This window comes from Mercenaria mercenaria, unplaced genomic scaffold (assembly GCF_021730395.1).
Source record: "Mercenaria mercenaria strain notata unplaced genomic scaffold, MADL_Memer_1 contig_776, whole genome shotgun sequence".
In the NCBI taxonomy this organism is placed as follows: domain Eukaryota; kingdom Metazoa; phylum Mollusca; class Bivalvia; order Venerida; family Veneridae; genus Mercenaria; species Mercenaria mercenaria.
Genome location: NW_026463677.1, coordinates 13,265 through 33,178, shown reverse-complemented (window position 1 = coordinate 33,178; position 19,914 = coordinate 13,265). Strand labels below are relative to the sequence as shown.

General features: G+C 37.6%; 1 protein-coding gene across 1 annotated transcript in view; it reads left to right on the top strand.

Moving 5' to 3' along the window:
* LOC128554821 (serine-protein kinase ATM-like) overlaps nt 1-19,914 on the top strand; it is a gene marked incomplete at both ends in the record, with an annotated part of 71,183 nt that overhangs the window by 39,850 nt on the left and 11,419 nt on the right. The window contains 6 exons of the mRNA XM_053536133.1: nt 3,553-3,733; nt 4,401-4,494; nt 15,874-16,008; nt 16,477-16,686; nt 17,217-17,319; nt 17,627-17,781. Of these exons, the coding sequence (XP_053392108.1) occupies nt 3,553-3,733; nt 4,401-4,494; nt 15,874-16,008; nt 16,477-16,686; nt 17,217-17,319; nt 17,627-17,781 (878 nt within the window). The remainder of the gene's footprint in view (nt 1-3,552; nt 3,734-4,400; nt 4,495-15,873; nt 16,009-16,476; nt 16,687-17,216; nt 17,320-17,626; nt 17,782-19,914) is intronic.

The window sequence follows — 19,914 nt, the reverse complement described above, 5'->3', positions numbered from 1 at the left end:
TTTTTGGACTTTGAAATTTGTTCAGTTTTTCTTACAAGTCAGCGTTTTGTCAAAACTATTTGAACTGTGGCTTTGAAACTTTTAACAGTAGTTTATCAACATGATTTCCATCTGTTGGCAAGAGTACATAACTCTGTCAACTATTTTTACTGAATTATGGCCCTTTTTGGACTTAGAAATTAAGTTAAATTTTTCATACAAGTCCATATTTTGCCTAACATATAACTTAATATATTTGCCATCATGGTCACACATTGCCATTTAGTGCAAGACTAATCGAAATCCACAAATACAGGAACATTTTTTTGTTTAATCCATTTTTATACGCCCGAAGGGACGTATTATGTTATGACGCTGGTGTCCATCTGTCCGTCCTTCCGTCCGTATGTCCGTTAGCAATTTCGTGTCCGCTCTGTAACTCTTGAACCCCTTGAAGGATTTCAAGGAAACTTGACACAAATGTTCACCACACCCAGACGACGTGCAGAGCGCATGTTCCGGATGTCTCGCTTCAAGGTCAAGGTCACACTTAGGAGTCGAAGGTCATATCAGTTTGTTTCGTGTCCGCTCTGTAACTCTTGAACCCCTTGAAGGATTTCAAAGAAACTTGACACAAATGTTCACCACACCAAGACGACGTGCAGAGCGCATGTTCCGGATGACTCGCTTCAAGGTCAAGGTCACACTTAAGGGTCAAAGGTCATATATGACTTTGCTTTGTGTATATTGCTCTGCATTGCAGTGCTCTTGTTTTTATTTGGAAGATCTCTTTTTTTGTACTTACAATATTTTTTTTATGAATTACTTCCCTTTTATGTTACTATAAATAGCTTATTTTGAAACTTTTTTATTACTGGCCGTAGGGAAAAACCGAGACCACTTTTCTGTGGTACAACATGGATGGTACCTCCAATTTTAAGGTGTATTTTTACATACCTGTACCTGATAAGGATTTTTTTGTAGACTTTGAATTTTTTTTTAAGATATTTGAATAAAACTTGGTATGTATGTAGCTTATATCAAGACAAAGGCTGGGATTGATTTTGGGGTTTCTGGGGTCAAGGTCAAGGTCACTGTTACTTAAAATAGAAAAAGGGTTTCCGGTCAATAACTTTTGTTTCGGTAAAGATATTTGAACAAAACTTGGTATGCATGTAGCTTATATCAAGACAAAGGCTGGGATTGATTTTGGGGTTTCTGGGATCTAGGTCAAGGTCATTGTTACTAAAAATAGGGTTAGGGTTAGGTTAGGGTTAGGGTTAGCATATCTTCTACATGCATGGAGGGATTTTGATGAAAGTTGGCACAATTGTTCACCATCATGAGACGGAGTGTCTTGCACAAGAACCAGGTCCCTAGGTCTAAGGTCAAGGTCACACTTAGAGGTCAAAGGATACAAGAATGAAAACTTTGTCCGGAGCATATCTTCTTCATGCATAGAGGGATTTTGATGTAACTTGGCACAATTAAACACCATCATGAGACGAAGTGTCTTGCGCAGTTCCCTTCTTTAGAATTACTTCCCTTTGTTGTTACTATAAATAGCTTATATTGTAACTTTTTCATTACTAGACGTAGGGAAAAATCGAGACCACTTTTCTGTAGTACAACATGCATGTTACATCCAATTTTGAGGTGTATTTTGACCAATCTGTACCTGGTAAGGATTTCTGTGCGGACTTACAATTTTTTTTTTTGTATTTTTTTTTTTTTTTTTTTTTAAGATTAACTTCCCTTAGTTGTTACTATAAATAACTTATATTGTAACTTTTTTATAATTGACCGTAGGGAAAAACCAAGACCACTTTTCTGTGGTACAACATAGTTGTTACTTTCTAATTTTAGGTGTATTTTAAGGTATCTCTACCTGGTAAGGAGTTTTTTTGTGGACTTAGAAAAACAAAAGAATTACAATGATTACTAAACAACCACAAAATTAAAATTACATCTGCAAATACAGGTGCTAGAGTAAAGAAATTTGCTGTGACGGGCTTATATTGTGACATTCTGGCACTCTTGTTTTTTCTTATGAAAAGCGTTGAAAACCTGGTTTCGTGGCATTGCCGCATTTCTTGTTGTTATTAGTTGGACTGAGCCAATCTGGGTAGATAACTATGGACTGATTTTATGTCAAATTACCTGCCTTTATTTCAAATTAAAATGGGTATATCTCCGTAACTAATGAAGATACTGATCTGAAATTTCATTTATGTCAACAGATTTATTTGGCAGATCCTTCTTTTGTTCACTTACAATAATTTTTTTTTATTACTTCCCTTTTACGTTACTATAAATAGCTTATTTTTAGTAACTTTTTTATTATTGGCCGTAGGGAAAAACCGAGACCACTTTTCTGTGGTTCCTCCAATTTTTATATGCCCGAAGGGACGTATTATGTTATGACGCTGGTGTCCGTCTGTCCGTTAGCAATTTCGTGTCCGCTCTGTAACTCTTAAACCCCTTGAAGGATTTCAAGGAAACTTGACACAAATGTTCACCACACCCAGACGACGTGCAGAGCGCATGTTCCGGATGTCTCACTTCAAGGTCAAGGTCACACTTAGGAGTCAAAGGTCATATCAGTTTGTTTTGTGTCCGCTCTGTAACTCTTGAACCCCTGGAAAGATTTCAAAGAAACTTGACACAAATGTTCACCACACCAAGACGACGTGCAGAGCGCATGTTCCGGGTGACTCGCTTCAAGGTCAAGGTCACACTTAAGGGTCAAAGGTCATATATGACTTTGCTTTGTGTATATTGCTCTGCATTGCAGTGCTCTTGTTTTTATTTGGAAGATCTCTTTTTTTGTACTTACTATATTTTTTTTATGAATTACTTCCCTTTTATGTTACTATAAATAGCTTATTTTGAAACTTTTTTATTATTGGCCGTAGGGAAAAACCGAGACCACTTTTCTGTGGTACAACATGGATGGTACCTCCAATTTTAAGGTGTATTTTTACATACCTGTACCTGATAAGGATTTTTTTGTAGACTTTGAATTTTTTTTTGTGGACTTAGATTTGTTTTTTGAAGTTTTCCTTTTGTTGTTCCAGTCCTTTGGGGCTTCAACAGTCAAGTTCTTAAAATTTTGCTCCCATCCTATGATGTAAGCCTTCGGGCGTATATTGCCCCGCTTTGCGGCGCTCTTGTTTTCTTTTGTCTGAAAATCTATGAAAAATATTTTGACCCCATTCTTCAATCAATTCTTTGAATAGTTGAGCGCGCTGTCATCAGACAGCTCTTGTTGCCTTTGTAGGATGAATATTATCATTGGTGTTTCATAGAAATTTTTCTGAAACTTTCCCCCTACATCAGATGTTTCCTTTATAAAACATTGATCAAAAGAGAAATACAGTTTTGAAAAACTTTAAAAATTTGTAATTGTTAAAAAGGAAAAATAGCACAGAAAAAAATTCATTATTTAAATTGCATTAATGAATTTATGAACATGTGTACTGTTCACTCAGATCAGTATTTTGGGTGTTTTGGATACAGCACATAGATTAATTGTAATATTCTTCTATAACTACCGGTATTTTATATTTTTAGGTGGAGTTCTGCGAATTGGTGCTGCCATATATGATACATGATATTCTAGTCAGTGGTACAGATGACCATAGAGAGGTCGTGTCCAGACAAGTGGTCAGTTTTTTCTCCAGTCACTGCGGTCAGTCAAGGTCGGGGAGAATCAGCAGGTGTCAGTCTGTCAGTTATGCTAATATTTACACAGGTGAGGGAATTTTTAATGTAGGAAAAAATCCCCTCTACTGAATTTAATCAAGGCGGACAAAATCCTGACTTGGATTTTAAGTTTAACAGTACATAGAAAAGTACAATTTTTAAGAGGATAATTATCAATTTTCAATTGGAATGAAGTGAAAGTTTTGATAAAATTGAAGGATTTAAGGGGGAGGGGATTTTGGCTGCCTTTGTCAAATTTAACAGGGGTTTTGTCCGGGGTTAGGGGCATTTTGTTAGCTCAAGAGTTGAGTGTGTAGATCTACAGATCCCAGGTTCATGAGTTAGATCCCCGGGGGCAGGCGTATGTTCTCCATGACGATTTGATAAAAGACTGTGTCTGAAATCATTCATCCTCCACCTCGGATTCACATGGGGAAGTTGGCATTACTTGTGTAAAACAGGTTTATACTGGAACAGAATTCAGGAACACTGATTAGGTTTACTGCCCACCATTAGGTAACTGAAATACTGTTTGAAAACGGTGTTAAATCTAACACAAAGTAATGTTGAACTTCCTATATGTGTATCCGTTTTTGTAGGAAATCCCTATTGCCAGATATTGTCTATAATAGCAACATGCAAACTTTTATAAACTCATATGTAGGTCTTTGCTTGAAATTGCAGTATTTTAAATTTTGGCTGTTTTTGTATTTCAGAAGGTGAACAAAGTATATGTATGAACTTGGATTCCGTGAGAACAATGATAGATGTGATACAGTATCTAAGGCAACAACCAAGACCAAAGAAAGGGTGTGTTTATTTCACTAGATTGCTAAATTTATTTCGGTAAAAATGCACACATATATCGTCATATGAGCCATGCCATGGGAAAACCAACATAGTGGCTTTGCGACCAGCATGGATCCAGACCAGCCTGCGCAGTCTGGTCAGGATCCATGCTGTTCGCTAGCAGTTTCTCTAATTGCAGTAGGCTTTAAAAGCGAACAGCATGGATCCAGACTGGTCTGGATCCATGCTGGTCGCAAAGCCACTATGTTGGTTTTCTCATGGCACGGCTCATATTAAAACAGTGTAATTGTATACTGATGAATTAATGATCCTTGTTACGTGCATCTGTACTAAAGAGTACATGAATCAGGCCCCATGTTCATAAAACATTTTTCAGTCTCAGCTGTTTGTGGTTGAAATTTTGATAAAAGATTTTACTAGAACTTCAAGATTAAATTCCTTTTGAGTCTGACCATCAATATTGAAAAGTCGTTTAAAAATAATTAACTTAACATTTAATTTTAAACATGCAGCTTGTGTATGAGTGAGAAATAAAGTTGCATTATCAAACTCAGCTGAGACCGAAAATGTTTTGGGAACACAAGGCCAGATTACTGTGAACTCATTAATATTCATGGGGAACTAATTGTTCTGGATTTTTTGGTTGTGTCAGTTCACAAAATTTAACCAATCAAGAAAAGCTAAACTGCCCTTTGTTTTGTGATAAAAAATTGAAATTCACCACAAAATGGCCTTTATATCCAAAGTCAAGAAATTTTGTGCTTGCAAATTAAATGATTTGTAACACTCATATACCATGTAACACTCTTATATTTAATTTAGTAGTTGTGTAGTTTGTAAGTGAGAGGCAATGAAGGGTCATATAATACATGTATATAATAGTCTTCTTTATTAATAAGTATAACAGAATTATAATTTCCAAAATATAAAGTATAAAGATGATATTATCAATAAAAGAAATACTTCTTTCCCCTGATGGCTTTGAGATTCTACTCAGAACCCTTCCTTCATAGCGGATCAAAGGATTCGTAAGATGACCATGTGTCAGTTATCCAACATTCCCAATTCCTTTGATCTCGACCACCCAGTAACAAGCATTTTCTGGAATAACTGTATTGCAACAGGTTTCACAGTATATGAGCTGCGCCATGAGAAAACCAACATAGTGGTTTTGCGGCCAGCATGGATCCAGACCAGCCTGCGCATCTATGCAGTCTGGTCAGGATCCATGCTGTTCACTTTCAAAGTCTATTGCAATTAGAGAAACTGTTAGTGAACAGCATGCATCCTGACCAGACTGCACAGATGTGCAGGCGGGTCTGGATCCATGCTGGTCGCAAAACCACTATGTTGGTTTTCTCATGGCGGGGCTCATATGTCTTATTTATCCCCCCGCCAAAGGCGAAGGGGATATTAGAAATGCTCTCCGTGCGTGCGTCCGTCCGTCCGTCCGCAACGATCTTTGTCCGGAGCATAACTCCAAAAGTACTGGAGGGATTTTCTTCAAACTTCATACACTGATAGAACACATTGGGAGGAAGTGCAGTGTGCAAGAACAATAACTCTACCTTGCCTATTTTTTGAGTTATTCCCCTTTATCTTATTTTCTTAAAAAAATTTGTCTGGAGCATAACTCCAAAAGTACTGGAGAGATTTTCTTCAACTTCATACACTGATAGAACACATTGGGAGGAAGTGCAGTGTGCAAGAACAATAACTCTACCTTGCCTATTTTTTGAGTTATTCCCCTTTATCATATTTTCTTAAAAACATTTGTCCGGAGCATATCTTTTTCATGCATGGAGGGATTTTGATATATCTTGGCACAAATGTTCACCATCACGAGGCGGAGTGTCTTGCGTAAGAACCAGGTCCCTAGGTCTAAGGTCAAGGTCACACTTAGAGGTCAAAGGATACAAGAATGAAAACCTTGTCCGGAGCATTTCTTCTTCATGCATAGAGGGATTTTGATATTACTTGGCACAAATGTTCACCACCACGAGACAGAGTGTCATGCGCAAGATCCAGGTCCCTAGGTCTAAGGTCAAGGTCACACTTAGAGGCCAAAGGTCAGATACAAGAATGACTTTGTTCGAAGCATTTCTTCTTCATGCATGGAGGGATTTTGATGTAACTTGGCACAATTATACACCATCATGAGACGAAGTGTCATGCGCAGTTCCCTTCTTTAGAATTACTTCCCTTTGTTGTTACTTTAAATAGCTTTTATTGTAACTTTTTCATTACTAGTCGTAGGGAAAAATCAAGGCCACTTTTCTGTAGTACAACATGCATGCTACATCCAATTTTGAGGTGTATTTTGACCAATCTCTACCTGGTAAAGATTTCTGTGTGGACTTACAATTTTTTTTTTTTTTTTTTTTTTTTTTTTTTTTTTTTTTAAGATTAACTTCCCTTAATTGTTACTATAAATAACTTATATTGTAACATTTTTATAATTGACCATAGGGAAAAAACAAGACCACTTTTCTGTGGTACAACATGGATGTTACTTTCCAATTTTAGGTGTATTTTAAGATATCTCTACCTGGTAAGGAGTTTTTTTTGTGGACTTAGAAAAACAAAAGACTTACAATGATTACTAAACAACCACAAAATTAAAATTCCATTGCAAATACAGCTGCTAGAGTAAAGAAATTTGCAGTGACGGGCATATATTGTGACATTCTGGCACTCTTGTTCCCTGTTAGCTTTTCATTCCTTCTTTTTACAGTAGCCATATAGAAAAACTGTTCATGAAAATTAATAAAATTTAGCAGTAAACCACCTCACCACTGACTTATTCTTTCTTCCACATCTTTAAAACCCCTGATGTGGACCACAACTAAACAGTTCTTCAATGCTTTCCCAAAATTTAAACCTTCAGACACTAACTTGCCAGGAACTTTAGCCTTCAATTATAATATGCCCGGCGGGGGGATTGGCCATGTCTAACATGGCTCTTGTTTTCTTTGTGATTCTCACAAACTACGTAACAACTAATATAAGAGTGGCCCTGTGGTCAGGTAGCAACAAGCTTGACTGTCAATCCAGAGGTCTGGAGTTTGAATCTCGGTCGGATCCACGGACTGCATATTTCTGAGATGCTCTTGAGTGTCTCCCACCTAACTAAGAGGCCTGTACTAGTTCTTTCCAGGAAAGACGGCACGGTATACACTGGGCACACTAAAGAACCAGACTGTCTAATCACAGAGCTAGGCTACGTAAGCCGGACAAGTCTGTATCTAAAAGGATTTCTCTCTATCTGTTCTGGGGGCTTTGTCTCACTCCGTCCCTCTGGTCAGATCGCTCTGTGTCTGTGCTAGTAGGGGATGAATGTGATGCCCTGAGTGGCTGCCTTTGTGCTATGTAAAGCGCCTTTGAAGTGCGCTATATATACCTGGTATAGTATATATATAATGATGATATGACCAGAAATGCATGGATAGACATAATGCAGGGTTCATACGCGTCAGGGAAAAGTCAGGGAAAAAAATTTTTTTTCAAGGTCAGGGAATTGTCAGGGAATTTTACAAAATGTCAGGGAAATTTTGAAATTTGGAAAATGTCAGGAAAATGTCAGGGAATTTTCTGATCTGGTTAGGCAACAATTTGTAAAGGTTAAGGCAGTTTCTTCAAATATTTCCTTTTTCATGAAAGCTATCAAACTTACAACAATTAAAGCATAATTTTAAATTATATGCATATATCTATATTCTACATATTTTTCAAATTCCATATAGAAGAAACTGAAAGGGATTTGCACCCCTTACCTCCTGAGCAAATCTGGTGATGGCTATATCTAATGATTCGATCCCCTTCTCTCCTGTATAGTGTCCATTACACATAGCCATTACTATATATACATACAAGGCTCCAATAACACAAACATATGGTCTTTATTTTACACAGTTTCAATATTTGAAGAAGGATGTTTTTGTGATACTGGTGCCTTGTACATAATATTATCTACAATACCTTAAAGACATGCTTTTGCTACCAAGGTGTTTTGCATGGTATATATCCTATAGATGTTACTCTTTTTAATTGGTAATCAGAATGACAATTCCATTTTAATGTAATTTAGTAAAGCTATGTTCAGAAAAACAGTTCGATTTGGCTAATATGTTCAGGTTTCCAAAAGTAATTGCTTTATTGTCTATTGGTCATAACATAAAAACATTTGTTTGTTTGAAACAGTGTATTTGATTACTTTTTAATGCATGATAATTCATGTCATTTTGCTTGCCAATGTGTTTTGTATAATCACCAGCTCCATATCCAGTTGATTTGGAATAAACAAACAAAATATTAAACAATGTAAATGTTTGTCAAAAAAGGAGGTAAGGGTTGGCTGTAGGGGTGGTGGAGGCCAACATTCTATTTTTCATTTAAAATTGAACCACTAAATGTGCACATTTTAAGATAACAAAAGTCATACTAGGTGACTTGGTTTGTATCGTACCGAACCAAAAAGTCAGGGAAAAATGCTTTCATGTCAGGGAAAAGTCAGGGAAATGTCAGGGAATTTTATCTGAAAGAATGTGTATGAACCATGTAATGGGTATCACAGGAATTGTAGAAATAGTAATATCAAGACAAAATTTAAAAGTAAATAAATAGTGTTGCTGGAATGTTGACAAGGAAATTAAAGTTTTTAAAAAGTTCACATTGAAACACTTTACACATAGACACGTAAAACTAAAATTACAAATGCAATACCATATTTCATTGGTAAAATACATGTATTATTATCATATGTGACTGCTCTCGGGTATGTACAGATATACATACATATTTCTTACTTTTGAGTGTTTAAATTTCAATATTTATTTATTAATAAACCACTCGAAGATGTACTAGATAGATTTCTTAATACGTATTCTTTTAAAATGGCAACAAGAAATTAAACAGGGTCTTTCAGCAACACTTTGAATAAATGTTATTAGAAAAGGCTTGAACTATTTCTTCTTTTTGTATGTGAGAAAAGTTGTTAATATTTAGATTCAGTCTTTGGACTGAAGGAATTATTTTTTGGGCAGTAATATCTGTCGGGCAACATTTTTTTTTTTTTTTTTTTTTTTTTTTTTAAGGCTAAACACCATAGCAGTCCATCTGTATAGATTAGATAAAGGGGAGACTGTAGATAGTTCATGGCATCTTGCACCATGCATCAGCTTGGTTAAAGCTGCATATGATAGGCCCAGTGTTGTAATGCCCGAAACAGACCCCATTGTATTTATCAAGTAATAGGGCGTTTCTCCCGTCTGACATCCACCCGCAGTTACAGTAGATAAGACCCAAGTTTTGGGCTGTTACAAGATCACTTGGGTCAGCAAGAGTGGTTCCCAGCTCAGCACATCTGTCAGATGCTTGGGAAAATGACATTTCATATCTGTTTTTTGTGTACATGTATGTAGATTTCAGTGCGGTAAAAACTGAAAAATAAAAAAAAAAGTTTTCAAAAGTTTTAATTGTTCACAAGCTAACTTTCATTTACATTTTTTTACTATAAGTCTTTTATAGTGACACAAGAACTAAACACCAGAGCAGAAAAATCCTACATGTACAAAGAAGCAGTTAGTTGTAAAAAGATTCAGTTAAATGTCATGCCCTTCAGAGATTGTTATGAAATATCTCACTCCGTGATTTATTACCAATTTACTCGGTGAATTAAAGGAAATAGAAAAAGGATTGCTGATTAAATCACAATATTATAATCATTGCTATATAATTATATGTTAAAACTCCAAAACGTGAGAAATTGTTGAGTCGGGAATCTGACCATCAAACGCATTTAAAGTTTAATTACCTTACTTTATGGCAAAAATAGATTGTTAGAAAAGAAAAGTGGAATTTTCATATGTTATCCTAAGTTGGCATATGTAGAGGTGTTGTTTTTTTTTGCTGAATATCAAAACAATGCATGAGATTACTGGAAGTATTCAACTTTGCAGCCGCTATTCCACCTTTATATGCTTTCAGTAGCGGAGGTGAGAGCAAGACAGTTCTTAGCGCCCCTGTTCCTGTATCTATAGGCACTTAGAACATTCTTGCTCTGACCATTTGGTTAAGGAATATCGTCCCTTTAACCAGCTGGAAAAAATCCTACATTGATGTATTTAATGTCGGCCACAAGCATGTTTTGATTTTGAAAGTTAAAACATTTTACCTGGATATCTGATAAAAGTTGCACATGTCCACCCGTCAGTCTGTTCATATTCCCTGATGGCAGTTTCCACTTCAAATATGGTGTCGGTCGTTGACATCATGCAATCGAATGTGCTTGAATTCCACGTGATAGAAATGCATCCTGTTTTAAGCTTACATTTACCTACACATTGAATCAAACTTTCAGCGGTACTTTCTTCCATGAACTGTGTGTTTTTTATTCTACAGCCATGTCGTACTTTCAGTCTTTGATTGATAGATTGATTACTTGCTATGACAGACTGACTGTTTGGCAGTAAACATAAGCGTAACAGCACTTGAACAGCAAAATATACCACCTTGTATCTTTTAAGTAACTCCATGATATAAAACATACACTGTAGAGTACTTTCCCAAATGTCTTGAACGATGTTAAATTTTTAAATTATATCTTCAAAGCAGATTCTCAAGACATGAATGGAAATCTTTTTATCATCAGAACATTAGATTTAATATTTTATCTTCAACACATAAACTGTTCCTCTCTTTATCTTCGGCATACAAACTACTAAACTCTTCTTTTTCTTCAAATAAGACACAAGCTGAATATGGCTAAGAGTACATTCTGTATTTCAGTTAATTTTGTCAGAAACGTCACTGATTGTTCCAATAGTTAAATTAAGAATGCTTACTGCAGATAATTACTGTCGTAAGCATTCCAGTTACTGTAAGAAAGAGCCATTTAGAGTGTTATATACTCACAACAGTCAAAGCTCTTTTTTCTTACTGGCAGGGTTCTCCGCTGCTGTGAGTTCAAAGTCACTTGCCCCGTTCTGCTGTGGGATCAAAATCTCACTTTGAGTGTAGAATTCTTTAAGACATTTTGTGTTTAGCAGGCATTGGGAAGGTTGAAAATGTCGCACATTCCTGAAACAATGGCCAAAGGGGCATTTTAGGTCTTTCACCATCATCAGATCCTGGAAAAGTGGCCAAATAACCTGAGAAAACCAACATAGTGCGTTCGCAACCAGCATGGATCCAGACCAGCCTGCGCATCCGCTCAGTCTGATCAGAATCCATGTTGTTCGCTATTGGTTTCTCTAATTGCAGTAGGCTTTGAAAGCAAACAGCATGGATCCTGACCAGACTGCGCGGATGCGCAGGCTGGTCTGGATCCACGCTGGTCGCAAGTGCAGTATGTTGGTTTTCTCATGGCGCGGCTCAGTTGTCAGTGGGACTCTAAACCAAACAAAAGCAGACAAATTTATTACCAGCAGCTTGAAATTATTTGACATTAGGATGGGGCCTCGCTGACTTTCAATCACTTGCCTCTCACTGCTGTATATTTGAAACCTCACTTGGGGTGGTTCTACCCAGGTTCCCACCAGTACATGAAAAAAATGTGTGGTGGAGCACCTGGGGTCCTCCTGCACAAGGAAAAGCTGGAAAGTTGCCATATGACCTATAATTGTGTTGATGTGCAATTAACCCCAATAAATTTTGAGCAAACAAAAGACAAAGATGTTGGATGTCAGGCAAAATGATAGTAAATACATACCAGCAATGTACATGTTGAATGTCAGGCAAAATGATAGTAAATGCCTGCAATGTACATGTTGAATGTCAGGCAAGGTGATAGTAAATACATGCCTGCAGTGTACTTGTTGAATGTCAGGCAAGGTGATTGAATGTCAGGCAAGGTGATAGTAAATACATGCCTGCAATGCACTTGTTGAATGTCAGGCAATGTGATAGTAAATACATGCCTGCAATGTACATGTTGAATGTCAGGCAAGGTGATAGTAAATACATGCCTGCAGTGTACTTGTTAAATGTCAGGCAAGGTGATAGTAAATACATGCCTGCAATGTATTTGTTGAATGTCAGGCAAAGTGATAGTAAATACATACCTGCAGTGTATTTGTTGAATAGCAGGCATCTTGGTATACATCCTCAACATGGAATGAACATGTCCATAATATTGGTAGGGCTTGCATGTCCAACTTATTTAGCTGTGCCCATTTTGGACTTTGAAATATTACAACTACATAGAACATTGTGTACTCAACTCCTACATTTTTATTCAAGTTAAATGATTCTTTTGAGCTCCAGATTAGCTTTTGGTGCAATTGGGTATTTACCCATCACTTTTTGTCTGAATTTGGTATTGGAAATTTGAATTGGGTAAAAATAATATCATTACCCAGCCTTTTCAGAAGTAATTGGTTATTTGCTAAAACCAATTGGGTATTATTCCAAACTCGCACTAACAATTGAGTATTTTTTGCTCACAGTATACATGGTATATATCATTAAACAGGATTGACTAAGTACCTAAGTACTTTAGTGGCACCCTTCAATGTTTAATACAAAAATGTATTTAAAATTGTAATGAATGTTCCATACTATTGTTTTCTTTTTCACTTTTAATGCAGTCGGAGATCAGTTCATCCACAATATCCCGAACGATGTGGTCACCGCAATATGCATTCTCCCAAAAGATGTCATCCAGTATTGGTGACACTACATCGTCACAAACAGATAACTGTCATTGTTGAACAGCAAAATATCCCACTAATTTGTTTGTTTGTGCTTCAACAATGTTTTTTCTGCAACCTCTTTTACATTTTATCAACGTAAAAGTGTTTACAAAGCGTCCAAATCACAACGATCAGCTGACTGAATGGTCCTGTGATTTTTCCGATAAATTGCAACCTGTTCTGCGGAAACGTATAACCGGTCAGTCAAATCTAGAGTTAAAGTCTCGTACCCATTCTAGTAATAAGGAAAATGCGATACGCAAGCGATTTTTTACGAATTGGGTATTAGGAATTTTACTTGCAATTCAGTACCCACACTGTATGAATTCAGTTGGGTTTTCTGCAATTTTAATTGCGTAAATACGCAAATACGCAGCTTATCTTGAGCTATGATTCTTGGTTAACATCATCAATATCAAGTATGTCTAGACTTTTTGTGTCTGCTTTTTTTTAGTTATCTCCCTTTTTAGCTCACCTGTCGCAAAGTGACAAGGTGAGCTTTTTTTATCGCGTGGCGTCCGTCCGTAAACTTTTGCTTGTGACCACTCTAGAGGTCACATTTTTCATGGGATCTTTATGAAAGTTGGTCAGAATGTTCATCTTGATGATATCTAGGTCAAGTTCGAAACTGGGTCACGTGCGGTTGAAAACTAGGTCAGTAGGTCTAAAAATAGAAAAACCTTGTGACCTCTCTAAAGGCCATACTTTTCAATGGATCTTCATGAAAATTGGTCAGAATGTTTACCTTGATGATATCTAGGTCAATTTCGAAACTGGGTCACGTGCCGTCAAAAACTAGGTCAGTAGGTCAAATAATAGAAAAACCTTGTGACCTCTCTAGAGGCCATATTTTTCATGGGATCTGTATGAAAGGTAGTTTGAATGTTCATTTTAATGATGTCTAGGTAAAGTTCGAAACTGGGTCAACTGCGGTCAAAAACTAGGTCAGTAGGTCTAAAAATAGAAAAACCTTGTGACCTCTCTAGAGGCCGTACTTTTCAACGGATCTTCATGAAAATTGGTCAGAATGTTCATCTTGATGATATCTAGGTCAAATTTGAAACTGGGTCACGTGCCATCAAAAACTAGGTCAATAGGTCAAATAATAGAAAAACCTTGTGACCTCTCTAGAGGCCATATTTTTCATGGGATCTGTATGAAAGTTGGTCTGAATGTTCATCTTGATGATATCTAGATCAAGTTTGAAACTGGGTCAACTGCGTTCAAAAACAAGGTCAGTAGGTCTGAAAATAGAAAAACCTTGTGACCTCTCTAGAGGCCATACTTTTCAATGGATCTTCATGAAAATTGGTCAGAATGTTCAACTTGATGATATCTAGGTCAAGTTCGAAACTGGGTCAGGTGCCTTCAAAAACTAGGTCAGTAGGTCAAATAATTAAAAAAAAAACTTGTGACCTCTCTAGGGGCCACATTTTTCATGGGATCTGTATGAAAGTTGGTCTGAATATTCATCTTGATGATATCTAGGTCAGGTTCGAAACTGGGTCAACTGTGGTCAAAAACTAGATCAGTAGGTCTAAACATAGAAAAACCTTTTGACCACTCTAGAGGCCATATTTTTCAATGGATCTTCATGAAATTTGGTCAGAATGTTCACCTTGATGATATCTAGGTCAAGTTTGAAACTGGGTCACGTGCAATCAAAAACTAGGTCAATAGGTCAAATAATAGAAAAACCTTGTGACCTCTCTAGAAGCCATATTTTTCATGGGATCTGTATGAAAGTTGGTCTGAATGTTCATCTTGATGATATCTAGGTCAATTTTGAAACTGGGTCAACTGCAATCAAAAATTAGGTCAGTAGGTCTAAAAATAGAAAAACCTTGTGACCTCTCTAGAGGCCATACTTTTCAATGGATCTTCATGCAAATTGGTCAGAATGTTCACCTTGATAATATCTATGTCAAGTTAAAAACTGGGTCATGTGCCTTCAAAAAACTAGGTCATTAGGTCAAATAATAGAAAAACTTTGTGACCTCTCTAGAAGCCATATTTTTCAATGGATCTTCATGAAAATTGGGTCATGTGGAGACAGGTGAGCGATTCAGGACCATCATGGTCCTCTTGTTTATGTATAATTTTATCCTCTCATGGGGCATGTGTCATATAACTTTGACATCATTCATGTTTTTCCATATTTTCACAGGTTTAATGTTAATGTTAATAACATTGCTGAGATATGCAAATGAGTACGCTAAATTATAACTGCAAATTTGTGCAGTTTTACAGTATTTCAAAATTCTTTGTAATGGACTTTTGCTCTTTATTTTGTGAAAATTTGAATGACAGTGTTTGATTCAGTCCTCCAGCAATGGAATTATTTCAATAATTAACAGATGTCATCATTAAATATCCCTGTGAGTATTTGTACCATTGACTATAATATGAATTATTAATTTTGTTTCATTGTTTTGGTCTTAGTTGGTGGCATGTCCTAGAATCTGAATGTTTATACAGATAATGGGAATTGAAAATTTATTGTCTCTGTAGATTGATGATATGCAGAGGGGTTCACAGGTCAATAAGTTTGAATGATCAGAATCCATTAATAATATTTAACCCAAAACAAACATACAAATCTAATCCAGAATCATTGCACCTACCTTGAGCTTAGTCAAGTAAAAATCTGTCTTAAAGTCAAATATGAATAGTGATTGCTCTTTTGCAGCCGACAGGAGATGACCATTTGGGACAACAATTTCTGGTTGGATGTTGATTACCTTCAGGTTGCCATGGCAGCACAGTATTGCTCCGCCCACTTTACAGCATTATTATTTGCAGAAATCTGGTGTGATGTGCAGAGGTAAAGATGCCTAAATTTTGTTTTCATTTTCTTGAAAATTCATGTCTGTTTATATAAAAGATTTTGTCCATGAAGTATTTGAACTAGAGAAACCATATAGGAATATTATTCAGCATGTGAAGTTGTACAGCTGGCATTCTGTTTTGGATTCCACTCAACAAGAACACTAAGTCTTGCGGTCCTTGATTTTATCAGAAATATATATTAAGCCACCTATTCCCACTCCTTATCACAACCTAAGCTAATCTGAGCAGTGACAGAAAGTGGGAGAACAGTTTCTTATGGACATACCTTTAGTTTAGAATAATAAACTAAAAAGATCAACAAAAAATTTGTTCAGTGGTAGTAAACAAGTTCTTGAGTATAATTTAGCATTCTGAAGTCTGTTCCTTTTAAATCATCCATTTACTCGTGGTATATTAAAGGTATGCGTTACTTTATTTAAGAATTTCCTTTCTCTACATATAGGGAAAAAACTGAAACAGGTAGAGGTAGTCAGTCACAGAGGTCATCTCAGGGGTCAAGCCAGGATACGAGAATCGATACTCTTAGTGAGACCTCTAGTTCCCAGTCAGGTGTCTCTGTACAAGATTTGCTGCTGGAGGCTTACAGTTGGATCGGGGACCCAGATGGGGTTTATGGTTGTGGTGCTGGAAGAAAAGCAGACACTTCCTCAAGGTTGGGTGTAATATATTTTGCAGTTCAATATGTTTTAGTTTAAACGGACTAACATTAGCTAGATAATTTAACATGGAGAATTTCTAACAGCTATTGCCATTTATATATATTTGCTTCCTTAAAAATGTAATTTCACCAGAACACTCCCAGTAGGTTCAAGCACATGACTATTAGGATGAGTAGCTAACACTTTATTCACTTGGCTGTCATACCAATGTTTATTCAAATGTATCTGAAGGTAATACTGGTACAGTTTCATAAAGTAGTGTTTTGAAATCAAAGTATCAGAGGTCCAGCATCTGGTTGGCTGTTTCTCAGCAAATATTTCATATCACCCAGTGGCATGGTTCTGTTCTTTGACAGGTCTGTAGGCTTTGACCCATTACAGAGAACTGTCCTAAAAGTTTGAAGACTGTATCCGGTTTCGCCCATACCAAGCCATTTTATGTGTGCTTTTAATTCATTGTGCATAACCATATTGTTGTCCAGTGTGAAAATATTTCATAAACTGCAACAATTCCCATTTCCAGAATCTGCACCTATCAACAGGAGAACCAGTGGGACAAAGCAGTTGTGTCATGTGACATTCAGATGAGCCAATCAGGAACCTCCAATCAGTATGATTTGCTAAATGTGAGTTAAACCATTTATCAAGCTGCATGTATCAGACATTTGGCTAATCTATTGTGTTTACTTGTTCAAATCTGTACCACTTTTCCAAATTAAATGCAAGTAGTTTATTATAAACACTTTGTTTAATAGCTGATCCATTTTGTAGTTACGTTAAGTCTTTATGCAAATACTTAAGATTTTGAAGGTATCAGTAAAATTGTTAAGATTTCTCTATGTAGTTGTACCAGGTGGAAATATTTACTATAATGTGCAGCTTTTACAGTTAGAAATATTTAAAACAAACCTGTGTTTATTTTTTACACTAAAGGCTTTGCAATGTTTTGGAGCCAACCATGTCTTTAATGCCTACCTACAAGGAATTATGGGACAGGAAGATGTACCAAATTTAACTTCTGACACAAGAGAGCTTCAGTTTGAAGCAGCATGGAGGATGGGAAAATGGAACATTGATTCTCCAAACAAGTAAGTACTATGATAATGCATTAGTTACCCCCAAATACCAGAAATCCTCCAAAAAAAATACCCATGTAAAATGGAACTGTATTCAGTATTCCAGAAACAAAAAAAAATATCCTAGACAAAACTATCTTTAAAGACAAAATTGCACCTGACCTGAAAAACTGACCAATTTTAAAGGCAATCAGAATTTTGGATACTTCCCTTTCTCATGGTTGCTAGATACTGTGTACACCACTGGGAACACAATGTTCACCACTGATAACACTGTTGACACCAATGGCCGTGTACACCACTGAGAACACTGTTGACACCACTGGCCGTGTACACCACTGAGAACACTGTTGACACCACTGGCCATGTACACCACTGAGAACACTGTTGACACCACTGGCCGTGTACACCACTGAGAACACTGTTGACACCACTGGCCATGTACACCACTGAGAACACTGTTGACACCACTGGCCTTGTACACCACTGAGAACACTGTTGACACCACTGGCCATGTACACCGCTGAGAACACTGTTGACACCACTGGCCATGTACACCGCTGAGAACACTGTTGACACCACTGGCCATTTACACCACTAAGAACACTGTTGACACCACTGGCCATGTACACCACTGAGAACACTGGCCATGTACACCACTGAGAACACTGTTGACACCACTGGCCATGTACACCACTGAGAACTCTGTTGACACCACTGGCCATGTACACTACTGATAACACTGTTGACACCACTGGCCATGTACCCACTGAGAACACTGTTGACACCACTGGCCATGTACACCACTGAGAACACTGTTAACACCACTGGCCATGTACACCACTGAGAACACTGTTGACACCACTGGCCATGTACACCACTGAGAACACTGTCGACACCACTGGCGATGTACACCACTGATAACACTGTTGACACCACTGGCCATGTACACGACTAAGAACACTGTTGACACCACTGGCCATGTACACCACTGAGAACACTGTCGACACCACTGGCCATGTACACCACTGAGAATTGATACCACTGGCCATGTACACAACTAAGAAACTGTTGACACCACTGATAACACTGTTGACACCACTGGCCATGTACACCACTGAGAACACTGTTAACACCACTGGCCATGTACACCACTGAGAACACTGTTGACACCACTGGCCATGTACACCACTGAGAACACTGTCGACACCACTGGCGATGTACACCACTGATAACACTGTTGACACCACTGGCCATGTACACGACTAAGAACACTGTTGACACCACTGGCCATGTACACCACTGAGAACACTGTCGACACCACTGGCCATGTACACCACTGAGAATTGATACCACTGGCCATGTACACAACTAAGAAACTGTTGACACCACTGATAACATTGTTGACACCACTGGCCATGTACACCACTGAGAACACTGACGACACCACTGGCTATGTACACCACTGATAACACTGTTGACACCACTGGCCATGTACACCACTAAGAACACTGTTGACACCACTGGCCATGTACACCACTGAGAACACTGACGACACCACTGGCTATGTACACCACTGATAACACTGTTGACACCACTGGCCATGTACACCACTAAGAACACTGTTGACACCACTGGCCATGTACACCACTGAGAATACTGTCGACACCACTGGCTATGTACACCACTGATAACACTGTTGACACCACTGACCATATACACTACTAAGAACACTGTTGACGCCACTGGCCATGTACACCACTGAGAACACTGTTGACACCACTGGCCATGTACACCACTGATAACACTGTTGACACCACTGGCCGTGTACACTACTGAGAACATTGTTGACACCACTGGCCATGTACACCATTGATAACACTGTTGACACCACTGGCCGTGTACACTACTGGGAACACTGTTGACACCACTGGCCATGTACACTACTGATAACACTGTTGACACCACTGGCCGTGTACACTACTGATAACATTGTTGACACCACTGGTGGTGTACACTACTGATAACACTGTTGACACCATTGACCGTGTACACCACTGATAACACTGTTGACACAGCAATTGCCGTGTACACCACTGATAACACTGTTGACACCACTGGCCGTGTACACTACTGATAACACTG